This window comes from Phoxinus phoxinus (genome assembly GCF_949152265.1).
Source record: "Phoxinus phoxinus genome assembly, chromosome: 9".
Classification (NCBI taxonomy): domain Eukaryota; kingdom Metazoa; phylum Chordata; class Actinopteri; order Cypriniformes; family Leuciscidae; genus Phoxinus; species Phoxinus phoxinus.
In genome coordinates, this window is record NC_136884.1 from 6,617,587 (window position 1) to 6,635,833 (window position 18,247).

Below are 18,247 nucleotides of genomic sequence, written 5' to 3' on the forward strand. Positions count from 1 at the left end.
CTTTCAGTTTAATGGTGTTTTAAGGAAGTGTTTGAGTAGATAACTCTACTTCACAGAAAGCGAGGTTGGTTTTTCCAAAAGATTTCTCCAGCTCCCGCACCAGGTCAAGCTTACCCGAACTGCCGGAAACCTTTTAGTGCAAATAATTAAAAATGGAAAATGTTATAGGAATAATGTGAGTATATACGTCAATTTATGCATATATACACACTAAATAAAATGTATACTCACTTTTTCTTTAAATACATTGTAGGCTCTGTAGCAGGTGAGGTCCTCTTTTGATAGCACGAGTCCAGGCTGCAGTTTCGTCTGTCTGCCCCCTTGGAGAGACACATTTATAAAACATCAGTTACTCTGAACAATGACAGCATTATGCAGAGTGCTTCACATGTCAGAATGGCTCATACCCGAAAGTATGCTGATAATAAGCCCTACGACGATGACCGTCACAGTCCCCAATGGGCCGAAGTACAGGTATGAGAGCGAGTACCAATTATCAGCTAGGAAAGGCCTGTTGAGAAATGGATCTCGTTACATATCAGCCAATAGATTTTTGACTCAAATGATTTTCACAACCCACCTTAGTAGATTCTTCTCTTTCATTATGAAGTCGTCCATGTTTGCAGTCCAGTTAGTGCCTTCTGGTGCCATTGAGAAGTTACAGCCGTGTGTCATCAGAGGTAACGGTCTGCTGTTCTCTGGCTGAGGAGGGTATATCTGTGCTCCAATGCACACCCACAGTGACAGCGCCAAACCAGACAGCAGCCCTGCCAAACCTCCCTAGAACAGACACACTTTCCATTGTAATGACATTGTAAAGGTCAGTTAAAACAGCTCAAGCATGCATTTTAGTCTGGGACTAGCTTTAAGCTTTGTCTGTGAAACCGGGGGGAAATGTTCTTTACGTGGTCTTAAAGAAATCTCAAAAAGTCTTAAATTTACCTTCATAAAACCTGCAGAAACCATTTTTTTCCCTATAATAATCACTTTTAGTTAGTATCATTCAAATGACATTCGGACATTGCTTTACCATGGAAATGATACTTACAACTTTTTAGCGTGCTCAACTTTTGTGATATCAACTTCAAATTTGAAACACAACTTGGTTAGACATATAGCTTAGATTTTCAAAACTTCATAAATTACAACCAAGCCAAGTTCAGATGTATGTTCAAAAAAGAGGGGTGACGTTTATCGGGTTAAAATCTAGCCATAACAACCTTTGTGTTGGCGCATGAAAACAGGACGCCAAGAGAAAAGAGGCCCAGTAGAGGTCCGCCAATCACTCCTACAATACTAATAGCGGCCTGTTGAGGGACAAACAGACAGGAAAATTATGATTATGCCATCATTTGCCCTGTAATTTTCACATATAATTAATCAGTAACCCACCTGTAGCATCCCTCCCATCAAAGATGCAAGACCAGCCATTCCAATGCACACGCCACCATAAAACACACCTGTGATTATCATAGTTTAGTAGTTGGAATCACTGATCATTTGTTAAAGAACTCTAAATGAAGAAATGTGCTCACTCATGCCCTTTGAAGCCCAGGATAGCTGTCTCTCTGACAGACTGAGGTACGGACACATCAGATCTGTAATAGTTACCGCAGTCAAAGCATTTACACTGGAGGAGACTGTACTGTAGAGAATAAATAATACATGCTCAAGAAATGCTAATGTGAAGCATTTGGTAAGGGCGTTGAAAGCAATCATCACTTGACTCACCCCCATGCCTTTCATTCTTGCATTTAAACTTGCATCATATTGGTTGTGAGGGAACTAATGATGTCACATGGTACAAGTTTAAGCACTGATATTGAGAGGAATTATTTAGGTAACACTTTACAGTGAGGTCTCATTTGTTAACATTAGTCAATGCACTGTAAAACAAAGATTGTGTGCATTAGCTAACATAAACTAACAATGGGCAATAGGTTTAAAAAAAAATGTTTTATTGATTATTAAGGTCAGATGGGTCTCGAACGACATGAGGGTATGTAAATAATGATGAAAGTACTTTTTTAGGTGATCTGTACACAAACCTTAAAGTGCCACTATATGCTGCTGCCACGAACAGTCCTGGCAGACCAGGGTATTCGCTCAGGATGTCCAACACCAGGTATGGCATAAGCTTATTGTATATTATAGAGAGAGACATCGATGTTGCATATTGATTGGTAATAGCATCAATAATAACATGCACAGATTATAATGTTGTTACATTTGAGATGCATGTGGATTGTGGCGTACCTGGTCTTGTGCAGACACCTTATTTGCTGTCCATGGATCACAGTTCTTATAAACGGAGTATAAACACAAGCCACAAAATACTGAGCATAACGAAATAGCACAGAGAGACACTAAATTAATGTATAAGGCCCTGGATAGTGACAAAAAAAACACACAAAAAGGTTCAGTTACACATTGCATCTCTTTCAGTGTGAATCCGAGAATTATTTTTTGTGCCGTGCTCACATTTTGGCATGGAACAGGGACTTGCATGATATGTATCTCTGCACTTGAGCTTGATTGATGCCATAGACGCTGGTCCAGAGGAACGTCCCTCCTATCGTGATGCTCCAGAATGTGTGTCTCCTCAGAGGGTTTGGATCAAAGCTGAGAGGGTTGGACACGACATGAGAAAGTGTTTAGTTATGCATTCCTGTACCTGTCACTGTCATTTCACAACTTACTCCCATAGGTTGAGCCGGCCGCCCTGAGCGGAGTCACTGATGATAGTGGAGATCCCGCCCTGCAGAAGCACTGATTGGACGATGACAGCCAAGAGACCAGCCAACAGGATGCCAACCTGGAACACGTCCGTCCACACCACCGCCTTCAGACCGCCCTGCCAAGGTAAAGAGACAGTTCTATATCAGTGCATTTCAGCCTTCTCACTCCAAGGCCCCCAGTTGTCCACAACAATATTTGAAGGCTCTGTGACTTTTCCAGTTGTTTTTGTTAAGTGAATAAGGATTATAGATAACGATTTAAAAATATGTGTCTATATTATCAATTAAAATAGAGTAAAATACCTTTTGAAAGTAACTTGATGCTTCAAATAAAGATTGTATCAATAACATCGTTACACCAGTAGGTGGCGACAAGTGACTGTTAAAAATTGTCATTGAATCATTCATTCAAGAGATTCGTTCAAAAATGCTGATTAATCCAGTAATGAAACAATGAGTCTTTATGAGTGAGTCATTCATTTAAACCGTTTAAAAAATACTACTAATATTAAAAAAATAAAAAATAAATTGTGATTCTCAGTAGAATCGTGCAGTTCTGCTCTTTTACTAACTTACTAATGTACAGTAGAGAGTGCAGACGACTCCAGTCGACACGACGGCACCCCAGAGATCCACACCTGTGACTGAGAAGAGAGAGGAGAGAGTTCACTAGACCATAGAGAGCTGCACATTATCAAGCATACTTGTTACACCATGCACTCCACAAATAATGCAGTTCGACTTTACACACTTAAAGGATAAAGGTTCTTTATTGGCATCTATAATTCCATGAATCATTTCCATTGCACAAAAGGTTTATAGTGAAAATGGTTCTTTAGATGATCAAATTGTTGTTTATATTAAGAAATAATGGTTTAAAAGACCCCAAAATGGTTCTTCTATGGCATCTCTTCAAAATCCCCCTTTTGAAAGTCATTGTTGAAGTGCAAAAAATCCTACCTTGGTTTAAAGCCAATGCTGGAGCATAAATAACCAGACCAGTGTAAAGTACCTGAGAAGAGATGGAAAATACTCTAAACTACATTTTTACTGTATGATTTAATGAGACTAATAATAGCAAGAAAAACACTCACTGTCTGAATGATAAACAGGACTGTCCCAAAAAGTCGAATTACTTTATTGTAACGCATCTCCAGATACTGCAAACAGAGGGGGAAATGAAGTTACATTGCAGTTGATTTTTCATCTGAGTGAATGCATTATTGACACATTTTAACATCATTCATATATTTTATCTTTTTTTATATTAAATAAAGGTACTATTTTAGATCAGCAACAGTATTAGTTTAGTTTTTGTTTCAGCTTTAATATTATTTTGAATTAGCTTTTATTTTTATATTTTTACTTTTCATGTTAATTTTAGTGGAATTTTTAGTCCATTATGTTTTTGTCATTTTATTAGGTTTAATTGGGTTCAAATTTATTTTTGTTTTAGTTTTGGTTAGTTTAAGTTTTTATTTATTTCCAGTTCATAATTTTAGTACTTTAACTTAACCTTTTTTCAGTTAATTGCCAGTGCAACATTTTTCAGCTTTATTTCAATTAACAGAAATGCTTTTGTTAGTTAAAGGAGAACTCTGGTCAATTTTAACATTGAGCTCATTTTTTTTTTTAAATTTGGAGTGCTGTCAATACAGAGAACAACGACAAAAATCGGTGTTGCCTACACCTTGTTATCCTCTTTTTAAAATTTGCACCCTGTTCTCCTTTAATGATAATAACTCTGATCATTAATATGTTTTATCTTTAATATATTCAATAAAGTTACCATTTTCAAACAGCAATGTTGTACTTGTTATTATAGTTTTCATTATAATTGTATTAATTTAACTAGCATTTATTGTTATATTTTTGTTGTAGTTTTTAGCAATTGTGCTTTTGTTATTTCATTTTTTTCTCATTTCTAATTTTCATTTAGTTTAGGTTTTTTTTCAGCTCCATTTCAATTAACAGAAATGTTTTTAATTAGAGTTAAATTTTCCTTCCAGTTCAGTTTTGTCTCATCTCACCTCATAGGTGCTGGTAATACCCAGTCTGTAGAAGATTGGCAGGAAGATCTCAGAACTAACAGCCACCATCAGAACATAAGAAAAGCAGATGAGGATGAAGATGGCGCCGTACTGATACACCTCTACCGGGGTCCCCAGAACGGTGATGGCTGACATGAAGCTGGCCGTCAGGGACAGGGCCACCGGTACCGCCGTCATACTCCGTCCGCCCACCAAAAAGTCTGCGGAGCTGCTCTGACCTCCTCCGGCGAAGGCGTAATACACCCCGATGCCTGCTGAGACGACCAGCATTAAGGTGAAGACCACATAGTCCCACACACTGAAGGAGGGTCCACTTGGCATCTTGGTGCACGTCTGAATTTCTATAACAGGATCTCTTGATATTAGGTCAGAGATGGGAGTCTGAGGAGCCTCTTTGCAGTGCGGTCACTCAGAGAGAGTGTGATTGTTCCTGGAGCTGCGTGCTTGTCATCATCCCAGCCGTATCATATTCATTCCTCCTTACAGCATTTGGGCTGGAACTCTGTTTTTTTCTCAGTAATTAGATAATGTGTTTATTCTTGTGTGTGAGACACAGAAAGAGAATTCACTCTATTACAACAAATGCAGCCTATTGTTATTAACCTTATTCATCTTTGTATGTATATGTATAGGCTAAAGTAATATGACTTCAGTACCTATGTATATATATATATAAAACATTTGGTATTTTTTATATTTATATCTCATAATTTAGATATATATTTCTGTATTACCCTTGGTAGACCAGTGTTGTTTTAGTAGGCCTATCAGTAAGATAATATCGTTTTTATTGATATTTTGAATTTGATTTAATTATTATGTTTATATTTTCCATTTTAATTTTAATTTCAGTTAAAGTTTAAAAAAAATTGTTGTGTTTTTGTCAAGTAAAAAACAAACAAAAAGCTGAAGTTTTTTAAAAATATTTTATTGTATTTTATTTAGTTCGTTTATTTTATTTCAAGTAACTAAAACATTTTAGTCAACTAAAATGTTTTTTTTTTACTTTTTTTTTTTTTGAATGTTTTTAGTTTTAGTTTCAGTTGTAATCCCTGCCCTGGTATAGACGAAGAAAACAACATCTTTTTTTTTTTGTGGTAAAATACACACAAAAAAAAAACTTAAGGCATAATCTTTCCTAATGCACTTCTAAACGTAGTAAGACTTTTCTTTTGGAATACAGTAAAGGTCCACTTTTTACCCATAATGCATCATTCAAGATGGCGATTCCCTGATACGGCATGTGTATCAACAATTTCACAGCAACTATAACGTATCTTGTTTTTTAAACCACGGAATACAATTCATTTTTGTATTTGGTCGTGAGATAATACAGCAAAATGAAGCTCAAAGCCAAACCCGCATCTCATAAATCAGAAAACACTTTTCGCGTAAGTTTATTGAACAACGCATGCTGGAGACTCCTGCTCATGCGTCTGACATGTTTTATTACATTGTTTTATTTCCTAAACATATCGAAACGTTTTTTTTTTTTTACATATTGAATTGAGTTGATATAAGTCTGTGCTTTTAGTCATTACCTTTTCATCTATACAGTTCAATTTACCCTTAGTGTAATGTGTGAGAAAGTTTGCACTCTGTTAAGATATCTCCATATCTTTTATTTTACAGTTTGCTACGTTTTCTGAAAGGCTCGCAAAAGTAAACATTGATGTCATTCATCGCATTGACAGGACTGGAAGTTATGCTGAGGTTTGAGTCTTGTTTATATCAGATAACATAATTTATTGTTAGCAACATTATAGTATTTAATGTGTTTTTGATTAATTCTGCTGCTTATTTTCACAGGAGGTAGAAACTTATTTTTATGAAGCCCTAATAAAATGGAAAGACCTGAATTTGACAGAACACTTCAGTAAGTTGACCACGTCATGTGACCTTATAATATGACAAAATACACTGTATATTATGAGGTTATTGTACATACTGTTGATTTAATGTGTGACCTGTACTGTCATGTATGTGGTGTAGTGACATTAAAGTGATTTGCTTTGAGTATTAAACTAATCGTCTGTTCTACAGTGACGTTTTTTCGAGAGGTGTCAAGCAAGAGTCAGTCTTTCAACATGCTGGTGTTTCACCAAAACGTCATTGTGGAGAGCCTGAAGACCCACCTGTCAGTAAAGAACAACATGGCTTACCAGCCTCTTCTGGAGTAAGTTCCTCTCAGTCTTTCTTTAAAATAAACAGACCAAGAAAGCCGTGTTAACCCCACACTTGCTTTCAGTCTTGTAATTCAACTGGCTCGGGATCTCCAGATGGACTTTTACCCCCACTTCTCTGATTTCTTCATCATCATCACGTCTATACTGGACACACAAGACCCTGAGGTGTTGGAATGGGCTTTCACGTGTCTGTCGTACCTGTACAAATACCTGTGGAGGTTGATGGTGAAGGATATGGACAAGATATACAGGTGCGTAGTAGAAATAAACCTTAGTAGATTATATTCCAGATTATTCTGTGTCAGACTTTTTGATCTCCGTTGTTGGATGTTTGGATGTCATATTTGATGGAATTATAATGTGTAATAATTAGTAAGACTTTACAATTAAAATTAGTTAACCCAGGGTTTCTCAGCTTTGGCCCTCGAGGTCCCCTGTCCTGCAGTGTTTAGCTCCAACCTAGAGCAAACACACTTGAACCTTGAAACCTACAGGCAAGTGAGTCTGATCAAGGTTGGAGGAAAGTTGATATCGAGGGCCAGAGAGAACCCCTGATTTAACCTGTTAACTGTCAGTCTCAGGACTTTTTGGCACAGTTTGCCAAAGTAGAAGTGATATTGTGACAGAATTGTCAGAATGCATTAATATTCAATGGAGTGTGGGTGTCACCCGGTGGCTATTTTTGGTATAGAGCCTAAACAAAATCTCACAGGAACTTTAATTTTTGTGATATCAACTCCAAGTTTGGAACTCAACTTGGTTAGACGTATGGGTTTGATTTTCTAGCAATTTAAGAGTCCAATTTATTTTGTGAAATATATATTTTGTATAAAAAAATTTTTTTAGTTAAGTACATTTGCTTTGCAGTAAACTTTTAGTTTTTTAGCTCTTTAAAAAGAGACCAACGTTAGGTCTGTATCCCAAAGCATTTATAATTACAACTATTTAAGCTCTTCACATCTGTGCTCAAAAAAGGAGGGTTAGAGTTAAGTTAATGCTTTAACTAACAATAAGCAAGACATTATTACAGTATTTATTCACCTTTGTAATCAGTAGTTAATAAATATACAAGTTTATTGTTAGTTCATGTCAGCTGACATCCACTAAATAAAATTAACAGATTCATCTTTTGATTTTAATAATCATCTTTAGTCAATTTTGAAATTAAGATTAATAAAGGCTAATGTTGTTAACAAATGGAACATTATTGTAAAGTGCTACTTTTTCTAAATCAGTCTTTACAGTGAACTTCTGGCACACAAGAAGGATCACATCCGCAACTTTGCTGCCGAGAGTTTCTCTTTTTTGATGAGAAAGGTGAGTCTTTAACTTTTCGGATTGTTTTCATCATGTCCTCTGTCTGGTCATGTCCTGTTTTAAGCTAATGCATCTGTCTCATGTCCAAAAGGTTACAGATTACGACGCGCTCTTCACACTCGTGTTCTCCAACCTGTCAGAGCATCCTCAGAAGGCCAGAGGAGCCGGTCAGCTGATCTTTGAGATGTGTCGTGGAGTCCGTGACATGTTTCACTCCTGTGCCTCTACGGTGAGATCACGTCACAGAAAACCAAACGCATCACACAATTAACATTTAGCTTGTCAGTGAATAACAGGACTGTTGTTGTCAGGCTCTTCCGGTGGTGTTGCACAAGCTTGGCCCAGCAGTCGGACAGGATGTAGATTTACCTTGGGACTCGGTCAAAGAAGCTCTGGACCACATGGCTGAGTCTTCAGCCAACTATGTTGACAAAGAACACCTGATTGTCCTGTGGGACTCCTTAAAGGTGAGAGAACCATTTTTTCTTTCTCTAAATGAAGTTTGTTTTATGCACTTTTTATAAAGTGATTCTTCCCATTCTAGATTCTGATTGGTCATCGTTTCAGTTGTGTTAAAATACATGCTTGTAATGGACCAATACATAAGCCAAACCAATTAATCAGCTGATTTGTGTTTTAAATGAATAACTGCAAATGATGATGTGCACCCAAATAGCTGAAATTAAACACCTTTTTACTTAATATTTAGTAATAATTAAAAAAACATACTGTTTGAATATATATACATACAGAAATACATATATATGTTTCATTCTGCATAAATTACTGTAATATTTTTTGCAACCTCAAATACTATAAGTATTTTTATACAATCCCATTGCAGACTAATATTAAGATCCAGTATATATATATATATATATATATATATATATATATATATATATATATATATATATATATATATATATATATATATATATACAATTATACAACTATGGTATAATATATAATTATGGTATTTTAATGGTCTTTTTATATATATATATATGTGTGTGTGTGTCTGTGTTGCAGGGGTCTTTGAAAGAAGTTCTTGTAAAGTTAGAGACAAGCGATGCTGACCAAGCTAATGAACACTTGGAGAGGATTCTGTACATCTACCACACACTTGTGGAGCATCGCAAAGGAGCAAAAATCACAAAACCACAGTCTGTCTGTGAGGTTTGTATGTTTGTGTTTCTCTATCACTCAAAAGCCCTATTTGGACGGGCCTAGTTTTCTAAACAATGTTTGTTTAGTAATTTCATGTACCATTTTGGACGGACTAACATCTTCTTACAGAAGTTCATGTGCTGTGCTTGTTTCCATCATGTATGATGTACATGTCTTTTAATTATGTTTATAGAAGTGGCTGTTTATATAATAAACTTTCACAAAGTGAGCAGAAAAATCTAGACAAGTTTCTTACTCCCCTGACAGTAATATTAAAATGGGCAGTTTCCACATTTTGGCTCTATTTATTAGTTTTATAATTTTCTTTTTCTTTGTCGGATACCTTTCATTTTGAAATAAAATTAAATGAAAACGGTATCACAGGTAGGTCAAAAACACATGAGCAGAAGCATTAGGATAATACAACATCATAAATCACAGACATTCGCATTCGGACGGGATTAGATTTCTCAAAGGACTGTTGAGTTAGCTGAAAAACAGTAGGTGATTTGCTCTGATTTTTTACTGAGGTTGTGTGAGAAAAACACAGGCATGGCAGATTTGGATGGGATTAAAATCTGACTTCTCTAACGTCCTCCGGGGAAACTAGTCCTGTCCGAATAGGGCTAAAGACTGTTCTTTTTGAGTGCTGGAGCATCTCTGATATGTTTTTCTCCATTTTTGTTGTATTTAGACACTTCTGATGCTTGTTCAAGCACCAGGACTGTCCTACTCCTGCTCCAGGATGCTTTTACAAGTGGTTTCGTCACTGTTGATGGGGGAGAATCTGTCATTGCCTGCCCAGAGCATCCACGAACTGGTGCAAAAGGTTTGTTTAGTGTGCACTTACACAAACGTTTGTCCATATTTACCCGTCTGATTTCCTGTCGACCTCATTTCCTCTCTCGCAGGTCTTCCATAGCGGGATGGACCGAGACGTCATATTGTCTTTTACAAAAGAGATGTTTGACATGAAACAGTTTGAGCAGGTCAGTGAAAGCCGGACTGTGGTGTGAAACCATCTTTAAGATCAACTTGCGTCTGTTTTAATGTTGATATGTGTTTCTCTAGGTGTTCTTGCCCAGTTTGCTGCAGTACCTGGAGCAGCTCTTCTGCACTGAGGACGCTGTAAGCCGACAGCTGGTTCTAGAACTGCTGGTTGGTCTGATTCTGTCCAAAGCTCCACCCCCCACGGACGGATCCATGGCTTTTGAGAAGTACCCATTAGTCTTCACTGGAATGACTGTCAGGTAAGCTGGGCTATTATTTTTTAATCATCTTGAATTTCTATGCACGTAAAAAAAAAAAAAACTCTAACTCTTTCACTGCTATTGACGATTTATCTCGTCTTTTATGAGAAAACGCTTTGACGCCAAAGACTCTTTTCATGTTTTTACTGTTATAAGGTATGTGGCTATTATATAGTAGGTTAGGCTATTATGCATCTTTTTTTTTTTTTTTGAACTTTTTTATTTATATTTTTCACAGAACAAAAAACAAAAGGAACATTATCTGAGACAAGTGATAAAATATCAAGAATAATACAGAGAAAAAATAAAATAAAAAAATATATATATTCTGTATATATATATATTGCTGCACCTAATATGAATGTTTACATCTCAACAAACATGATACAATAATATACAGACATATAATGATATAAAGTATATAATGTAAAAAAAAAAAAAAAAAAAAAAAAATCTAAATAAATACTTACATTTATAGATTTAAATATTCTTTAACCATGTGCCATCTCTGATTAAAAAGATCAGTTTTCAATTGTAATGATGCCGTAATTTTTTCCATCATATAAATCTGTTTTAGTCTCTGTTTCCATTCAGTTACAGCTGGTGATTTCACTGACTTCCAATTAGCAGTAATGGTTTTTTTGGCAATTAGTAATAATACACGTAAGATGTATCTTTGGTCAGCATTGAAAACATCAACTGATATTATACCCAATAAGAAAAACCTTACATTTGAAGGAACTTCTCTTTTTACAATTTTCTCCATCTCTTCTTTAATATTTTTCCAATACGTAAGGATTACTGGACAGTCCCAAAATATATGTGTATGATCACCTGTTTTACCACACTGTCTCCAGCATAAAGCTGCAGAGGGGTCTTTTACAAAATTTGAAATAACCAGAGGAGTATGAAAATAATGCATTTTAATTTTCCAGTCAAATTCCTTCCACTGTTGACTATTAATTCCCTTATGGCACCTATAACAAAGTTTATCCCATAACTCATCCTCTATTACTGTATTAGCTTCTATTTCCCACTTTTCCTTAATATTATAATTGTTTCCAACTATGTCAGTTAACAATCTTTTATAAAGATGAGAAACATGTTTACCAACAGGGGGACGTTTTTATTATGCATCTTTTGAAAGAGTACTGAATCTCCTGATCAAAACACGGGTGAAGATGATGCGGAAACAAGCGATAGTATATGTAATCATATGCATATGTTAAAAAACATGATCATCAACATTAAACAGCATATAAATCAAATCTGCCTATCAATGCCGAATGAAATGGCAACCCAGGAAATGCTACAGGACTGTGCACGCTTTTGGGGTGTCGATGGACTCGATCTACTCCATCTGTTTTTTTTTATCGTTATTTTGAATCCGATCCAGATGTAGTCCTTGACTAAAATGTGATTTTCTCAGCTTTTTGCTCAAAATTTTGCTTTAAAAAAAAAAAAGTAAAGCTAGAATAAAAGTTTTTGTTTGTTTGTTTAAAAGCAGAGGCTCTGTTCTTTCTTCTGATATATTGCATGTTCAGATATTCATACAACAAACGTACCATTCGATTACATGGAGAGGGTGGGGTTTACGACATATTCTGCATCCAGCCACCAGGGGGCGATCAAAATTCCTTGGCTTCACTTTTCAGGATGTGTGTGGCACACTTGGGTTGACCAATCACAACTAACTGGGCCAGCCGACAGATAAGAGCACATTACGCTTTTCAGAAGGAGGGGCTTGATAGAGACATGAACTTGTTGGTTACTGACATGTTACTGACAGACTGGGAAGGGAGGTGCTGCAACAATGGAAAATATTGGAAATCTTTTGTTTTTTAAACATTTCAAGCATGAAAACTTATTCTAATAGACCCCAAAAATAAAATCAAGACTTTGTAAAAGGGCATAATAATATATTGTCTTGAATTTAAATACTTCACAAATTCTAAATTCTCTTTTAGGTCAACTGGACCTGAAAGAGACCAGTCGGTCTCTGTTCCTCAGCGGATCCTTTCTCTCATTGACATCCCCATGGATCAGCCGCTCTCTGACCTTTCTCATCCCTGGGCTGCACTAGTGCTCCTCCCACACATCAGGTAAAAACTCAATTACCCACAATCAAATAGCATAAATTACTATAACATTCTTTTAAATCCTCAACCAATCAGTATATATTGTATAGAATAAATGTTTAGTTCAGTACTTTTTCAATAAATCTCCAATAATCTGCTGTTTTTGTGACTTCTTTAAAAAGGGCCCAAATTTAGGCCTTTATTATTACATTTTAAGTTAAGATCTATGATCAAAAAGTGGGGTGACAGTTAAAGGTTAATGGTCTTCTGCTGTATAATTTGGTATTTGTGTAAATATACAACAATTAAAATGTTTTACAGGCCATTAGAAGCATCAAGCGTTATACAGGCCGTCACCGTACTACTGAACAGGTTACTGCAGGAGGTGTGCAGTCAAACTCTGGGGAGAGGTCAGTCAAGTGTGTGTGTGTGCGTGTGAGAATGATTGTCTCAAGCTGCTTTTGTTATATTATGTTCTTAATACCGTCCTTCTGTCCTCTCAGGAGGGCTGTTTGTAGCCAGACAGGCTCTTAGCACTCTGCTCAGTTTCAAGGAGACGACAGCGGTACAGTCACTCCTGCCCGTAGAACTGGTCAGAAACATCATCGAGTATGTGCTTCAGTATTTACATGTCTATTTGCTCTGAACATCCCAGTAAAAAAAGGTCTTGTCTGTTAAATTAAGAAACTTGCATTTTTGTTTGTTTGTTACAGGAAAGTCCCCACTGATCTTTCAGCGCTGTTGTTAGCAGATCTGTACTACACCAGACTGGCACTCAACGGCTCCTCAGCTCAGCTGGCCCATGATTCTCTGCTGGAATTGTACCATAAACTGCATTCCAATTTTTCTTCCAACATTTCCAAGGTCAGGTTTAGCCTAGTGAGCGTTGCTTTTGTTAAGTGGGAATATTATTTTTATCCAAGATTAAATGCTTTATACGTATTTTTCATTGTTAGTTCATGTTAACTAATGTAGTTGATGTTAACAAATAAAACCTTATTCTTACCAAAAATGGTTCTATATTGAATGTAATAAATTCATTACTCATCTGTGTGGACCCTGCTGTTATTAATATACAGATTCTAAAGGATACTTTTTTCCTTGTCCTCTACAGATTCGTTTGTTGAGCCTCAGAATATTGTCAAATTTTGAGGCTGACCTTCCTAAACCTGCAGAGGTATCATTTGTGAGTTTTTCCGACAAAAATCTAAAACAAAGCATGCATGTATTTATCTATTAATAAATAACTAATTTCTTCTTCAGGGAGAGGAGAGCTCAAATGCGCAGACCGTGTTCGCCGTGTGTCTGCAGGCAGAGCAGGTCCCGGCCACAGTACAGGACTACAGGGAGAAACTACTACATCTTCGTAAACTGCGTCATGACCTGGTGCAGCCCTGTCTGCCTAAGGGACCTTTCCATGAGGTAGCTAATGCCTTTTACTCCATATCAAATATGAAATAATTTTGGAAAGCTTTATTTTGTGCTATAAATATGTTTGTGCTTTACAGATTCCTCTTCGCTATCTTATTGCAATGCTGTTTGTCAATTTCCGACCTCTCTGGGATGCTGTTATTGATCTGTTGGTGTAAGTGTGGAGCATTTTCTTGAGTGCACAGTCACTGTTTCATTTTTGATCTTTTGCCTTTAAACCCTCATGAACCCTTAGGTTATGTCTTCAGCATTATTCTCTATTTCTTTGTATTATTTCTGTCTTTGAGTTTTGGTTTGATATGCTTTCATCCGCCCAGGTCGCACGCTAAAGTAATGGACAACAAATCTTTCTGGAAGGTTTATCATGAACATCTGGAGATGGTTGCTGGTCTAGCTGGTGAGTTTTCAATGATAAGGCATTCGAGACCAGACAAATTTATTTGTTAGCACTTTATACAACACAGATTGTTTACAATACAGAACTACACTAATAAAAAGAAAAATAATAGTGTTAATCTATCAGAAAATCAGTGTCATTCAGCTCAATTTAGTTCAACGTTTCAATTCAGTTCAATAACTCTGTCAATGTTACAAAGTTCATAAATTATGAAAGCATCTCTACAGAAGGCAATTAGTGTCATTATCCAGCTCAATTCAGTTCAAATTTTGTTCTCATTTGATAGTGTCAGTGCGATTAATATTATGTCTTTTGTTAAAAGGTTGACCTGTTATGTTTCCATTAGTCATAAATGTATGAATCTGTTTTGAATCTTTATTCTCAGAGGAAGAGCTCCAGGCAGATGATGATGATGACGACGATGATGAGGGAGGTGGTGGACAACATCAAGCCGCAAAACAGCTCAGAGGTCCAGGGACCAGCGTGATCGAGAGCGGGGATGTGGGAGTTCTGTTTCTGGAAGAACTGGACCAGGTCTTGAATCCCATTGAGCGAACGGACTTCACAAACTTCCGTGGCTTGCTTTGGCGAGCCATGTCCCAGTTTCCCGAAAGAGTGGAGCCACGTAGCCGAGAGCTCAGCCCATTACTGCTGCGCTTCATCAGGTGTGAGCTTTATCACATCAACCTATTTGTCTTTCTAGAAGGTTCTCCATAACAGAATTTTCTTTGTGTTCACAGTAATGAGTTCTACCCAGCTGACCTGATGGTGGCTCCAACTCAGGACCTCATGAAGAAAAGCAGCTCTTCATCAGAGCAGGAAATGGGTGAAGATGTAGATGCTGACATGGAAGACGAGGAAGATTCCAAAAAATTCAAGAAGAAGATGCCAAGAAGAGCAGCGGCCAAGTAAGAGATGATTTTATCTTCTAACATCTGTCTTTGTTATCTAGGTACCTACTTGAAGAACTTACACAAACGTGTGAATTTATGTTTTTGTTTCAGGCAGCTCATTGCTCACTTAAAGGTCTTCACCAAATTCACCAACCCGAAATCTTTATACATGGAGGCAAATCTTAGTGGGCTGTACACCCAGGTATGGTTACCCAGCTTTGTTTTAAAGGGAACTCTCCTCATTAATACTTGGTTAACGGACAGCTGAGACTAATTCTTTCTCTAAACCCACAGCTCCTGTGCCATAAAGATCAAGAAATCCAGAAAATAGCACTTGACTGTTTGATGACTTACAAAGACCCAAATATTCTCCCTTACAAGTAAGACCTATAACACAAAGCACCCAAATATATTTTCCCTTCTCTTCTTGCTTGCACATGAGCTTTTTCCAGTAAGAACTATTATACAGTAACTAGGTCAGTTTATGAATAGAATGCTTTCTATTCAGAGCTGAGACTGATGGTATCTTCCAAAAGACTTCTTTGGTTACCTTACTAACTCTCACTACTGGCACACCGGAATGTACCAATTGCCTCAGGAAGTCTTTTAGTCTATTATGATTTTATATCTTTGGATTCATTTCACATCTCTGAGTTACTTGGAGCCACTTTTGTCATTTGGTGCAAGGAAAAAAAATACCCAGAGGCAATCCTCACTGAACTAATTCTAAGCCTGTTATCAGAGATAGCTTTTCTCCAACCTCAAACTTGCCGTTGGATGCTTTAAATAAGTTTTAAACATTTTCTATTTGTGTAGACATTTTGTATTTATTTATTTTTGGGGGTTATATGGGGGTATTAATATGATGGCTTTAAGCAGCATAGTGAACGCTTTTTTTTAAATATTGCTGCAGCAGCGATGTTCCCCAGGGCTTTGTTTTAGGTCCATAATGATTGTTGATTTGTGGTTGTTTACAGAGAGAATCTGGAGAGACTTCTGGATGACAAGCATTTTAAAGATGAGATTGTCCATTTCAACATCTCAGAAGAAGGAACTGTGGTACTTTCATCACATAGACCCCAACTCATTCCCATGCTTATGAGGTGTTTACACACACAGTGCATATTAATGATATCAATGCTTTACTGTTGTTTCTTCACTGAATGTGAATGTTATGTGCCTGTATTCAGTAGTTTTTATTTATTCTTGCAGGATACTGTACGGGAAGATGTGCACTAAGGTTGGTAGTAAGTTTCAGGGTAAGTCGGGCACGGCTTCACGCTCCTCCATAGTACTGCGCTTCCTGGCGGGCTGTCAGCCAGAGGAGTTGGGCATGTTTATAGATCTTCTGCTGGAGCCTGTTCGTCATTACGCTGAAGGTAACTACTTAAAGCTTATTAAAATTATTAAATCCTAACAACACCTTCTAACATACACCTTCTAATCACCTATTGGCAGTTCATTTGATTAAGGGTGTTCATACTTGTAGTTTGGTTCTTTTGGTCCAGACCAAAAAAGAAAATGATGTATGTTTTGTGACGGAACTTATCGAAAATACAATACAATGCTGTAGGATGGGCTGAATGAGCTTGTTGTATGTGTAAATATAATTTTTAAAATCTGAATTCCTCCGTCATACACTAAAACAAAGATCTGCTTCAGATTTCAGTCAAACCACCTTTTCAGGGGTCTCGGTCCGCTTGTTTTGAGCACACCAAGGTCCGGGTGGCAGCGCTCAAACTGAACCGCACTAACAGAACAATTGCACCGAATTAATTTTAATTGAACCAAACTGGCCAAGTCTGAAAACACCCTGAGATATTATTTAGACCATTTATGAATTTGATAGAGGACCATCATTGGTTTTACATTTATGCATTACACTTTAAGGTCATAAAAAATATTTAGGTTTATTTCAAAATTAGAAAACTTAAATAGCTAACAATAGTGCATTCATGTCCATATATGCTACATACTTGAACTTTAATAAATGGACACTTTTTTTGAGACAAGCTACCAAAAGATTTTTTTTAAAGATAAATCAGAAGTAAGCATTGATTTTAGAAAATTAATTATTTGTTGCTTGCAGGAGCGTGTTTGGCTGCGGTAGATCGAGCCATTGGTGAAACGAACCTGTCTGCTGTTCTCCCTGTGGGTCGCCAGCACAGCCTCCTCAACACCATAGAATTGCTCATCAATAAACTAGGCCATCTCATCCAAATCTACCTGCCCAAAGTTTTTCAGATTTTGCTGAGCATCACAGCCTCCGTGTCATTTATACTGGATCACAGAGAGCAGGTGAGCTGAATGCAGTAAATTATATCTAAATTATAAAATATAACTATTCAAAGTTAAAAATTAGAGGGTTTTCTTTGTAGGAAATTAGTGTTTTCTCATATAATGTTTTTATTGTGTGGTGGGTGAATCTATTTTTGGGGTGTTGATCTCAAGAGCTCACTGTTCTTTGTTTGTGTAGCTCAAGCCTGGTTGCATCAATCCTCTGAAGAACTTGCGTCGTCTGGGGATTCTGCGCATACAAGACTTCTTTGATGGCTTTGAGTGTTACAACTTCACTGCAGATGAGCTGGATGCTGTTTTCCAAGCTGTGGTGTGGCCTCAGGTGTGTGCATAAAAGAGAAATCTGATGGGATAGCTTTACTAAATTTAATGGTAACCATGTAACTTTTGGGCCTCTAGCGGTTAAACAACAAAACTACAACATTGTTTTGGTTGTGC

At 36.9% G+C, this 18,247-nt stretch overlaps 2 protein-coding genes across 6 annotated transcripts in view; one reads left to right on the forward strand and one right to left on the reverse strand.

The window, feature by feature from the left end:
• Window positions 1-13: 13 nt before the first annotated feature.
• On the reverse strand, window positions 14-5,253 carry slc5a8 (solute carrier family 5 member 8). Its single transcript, XM_079624349.1, has 15 exons — window positions 4,769-5,253; window positions 3,833-3,898; window positions 3,699-3,750; window positions 3,315-3,382; window positions 2,700-2,854; window positions 2,482-2,622; window positions 2,257-2,386; window positions 2,049-2,137; window positions 1,536-1,645; window positions 1,393-1,460; window positions 1,221-1,307; window positions 581-780; window positions 408-511; window positions 232-320; window positions 14-130 (listed from the first exon to the last, which is right to left on the reverse strand). The coding sequence occupies exons 1-15, from the start codon at window positions 5,108-5,110 to the stop codon at window positions 20-22; spliced, it is 1,812 nt and encodes a 603-aa protein (XP_079480475.1). The 5' UTR covers window positions 5,111-5,253; the 3' UTR covers window positions 14-19.
• Window positions 4,957-18,247, forward strand: part of utp20 (UTP20 small subunit processome component) — a 30,655-nt gene continuing 17,364 nt past the window's right edge. For 3 of the 5 annotated variants that reach the window (XM_079624332.1, XM_079624335.1, XM_079624336.1), the window contains exons 1-28: window positions 6,000-6,180; window positions 6,422-6,502; window positions 6,599-6,665; window positions 6,833-6,965; window positions 7,038-7,226; window positions 8,211-8,292; window positions 8,384-8,521; window positions 8,604-8,759; window positions 9,325-9,471; window positions 10,157-10,291; window positions 10,374-10,451; window positions 10,534-10,712; window positions 12,680-12,814; window positions 13,112-13,200; window positions 13,294-13,399; window positions 13,504-13,654; window positions 13,905-13,976; window positions 14,054-14,212; window positions 14,299-14,375; window positions 14,539-14,618; window positions 15,004-15,283; window positions 15,359-15,526; window positions 15,623-15,713; window positions 15,806-15,891; window positions 16,489-16,614; window positions 16,724-16,890; window positions 17,601-17,809; window positions 17,988-18,131. In XM_079624332.1, coding sequence (XP_079480458.1) covers window positions 6,130-6,180; window positions 6,422-6,502; window positions 6,599-6,665; window positions 6,833-6,965; window positions 7,038-7,226; window positions 8,211-8,292; window positions 8,384-8,521; window positions 8,604-8,759; window positions 9,325-9,471; window positions 10,157-10,291; window positions 10,374-10,451; window positions 10,534-10,712; window positions 12,680-12,814; window positions 13,112-13,200; window positions 13,294-13,399; window positions 13,504-13,654; window positions 13,905-13,976; window positions 14,054-14,212; window positions 14,299-14,375; window positions 14,539-14,618; window positions 15,004-15,283; window positions 15,359-15,526; window positions 15,623-15,713; window positions 15,806-15,891; window positions 16,489-16,614; window positions 16,724-16,890; window positions 17,601-17,809; window positions 17,988-18,131 — 3,576 coding nt within the window. In that variant the 5' untranslated portion in view covers window positions 6,000-6,129. Of the gene's footprint in view, window positions 5,064-5,937; window positions 6,181-6,421; window positions 6,503-6,598; window positions 6,666-6,832; window positions 6,966-7,037; window positions 7,227-8,210; window positions 8,293-8,383; window positions 8,522-8,603; window positions 8,760-9,324; window positions 9,472-10,156; window positions 10,292-10,373; window positions 10,452-10,533; window positions 10,713-12,679; window positions 12,815-13,111; window positions 13,201-13,293; window positions 13,400-13,503; window positions 13,655-13,904; window positions 13,977-14,053; window positions 14,213-14,298; window positions 14,376-14,538; window positions 14,619-15,003; window positions 15,284-15,358; window positions 15,527-15,622; window positions 15,714-15,805; window positions 15,892-16,488; window positions 16,615-16,723; window positions 16,891-17,600; window positions 17,810-17,987; window positions 18,132-18,247 lie in introns of those variants that run through there. The other 2 variants (XM_079624334.1, XM_079624333.1) reach the window with 2 other exon arrangements.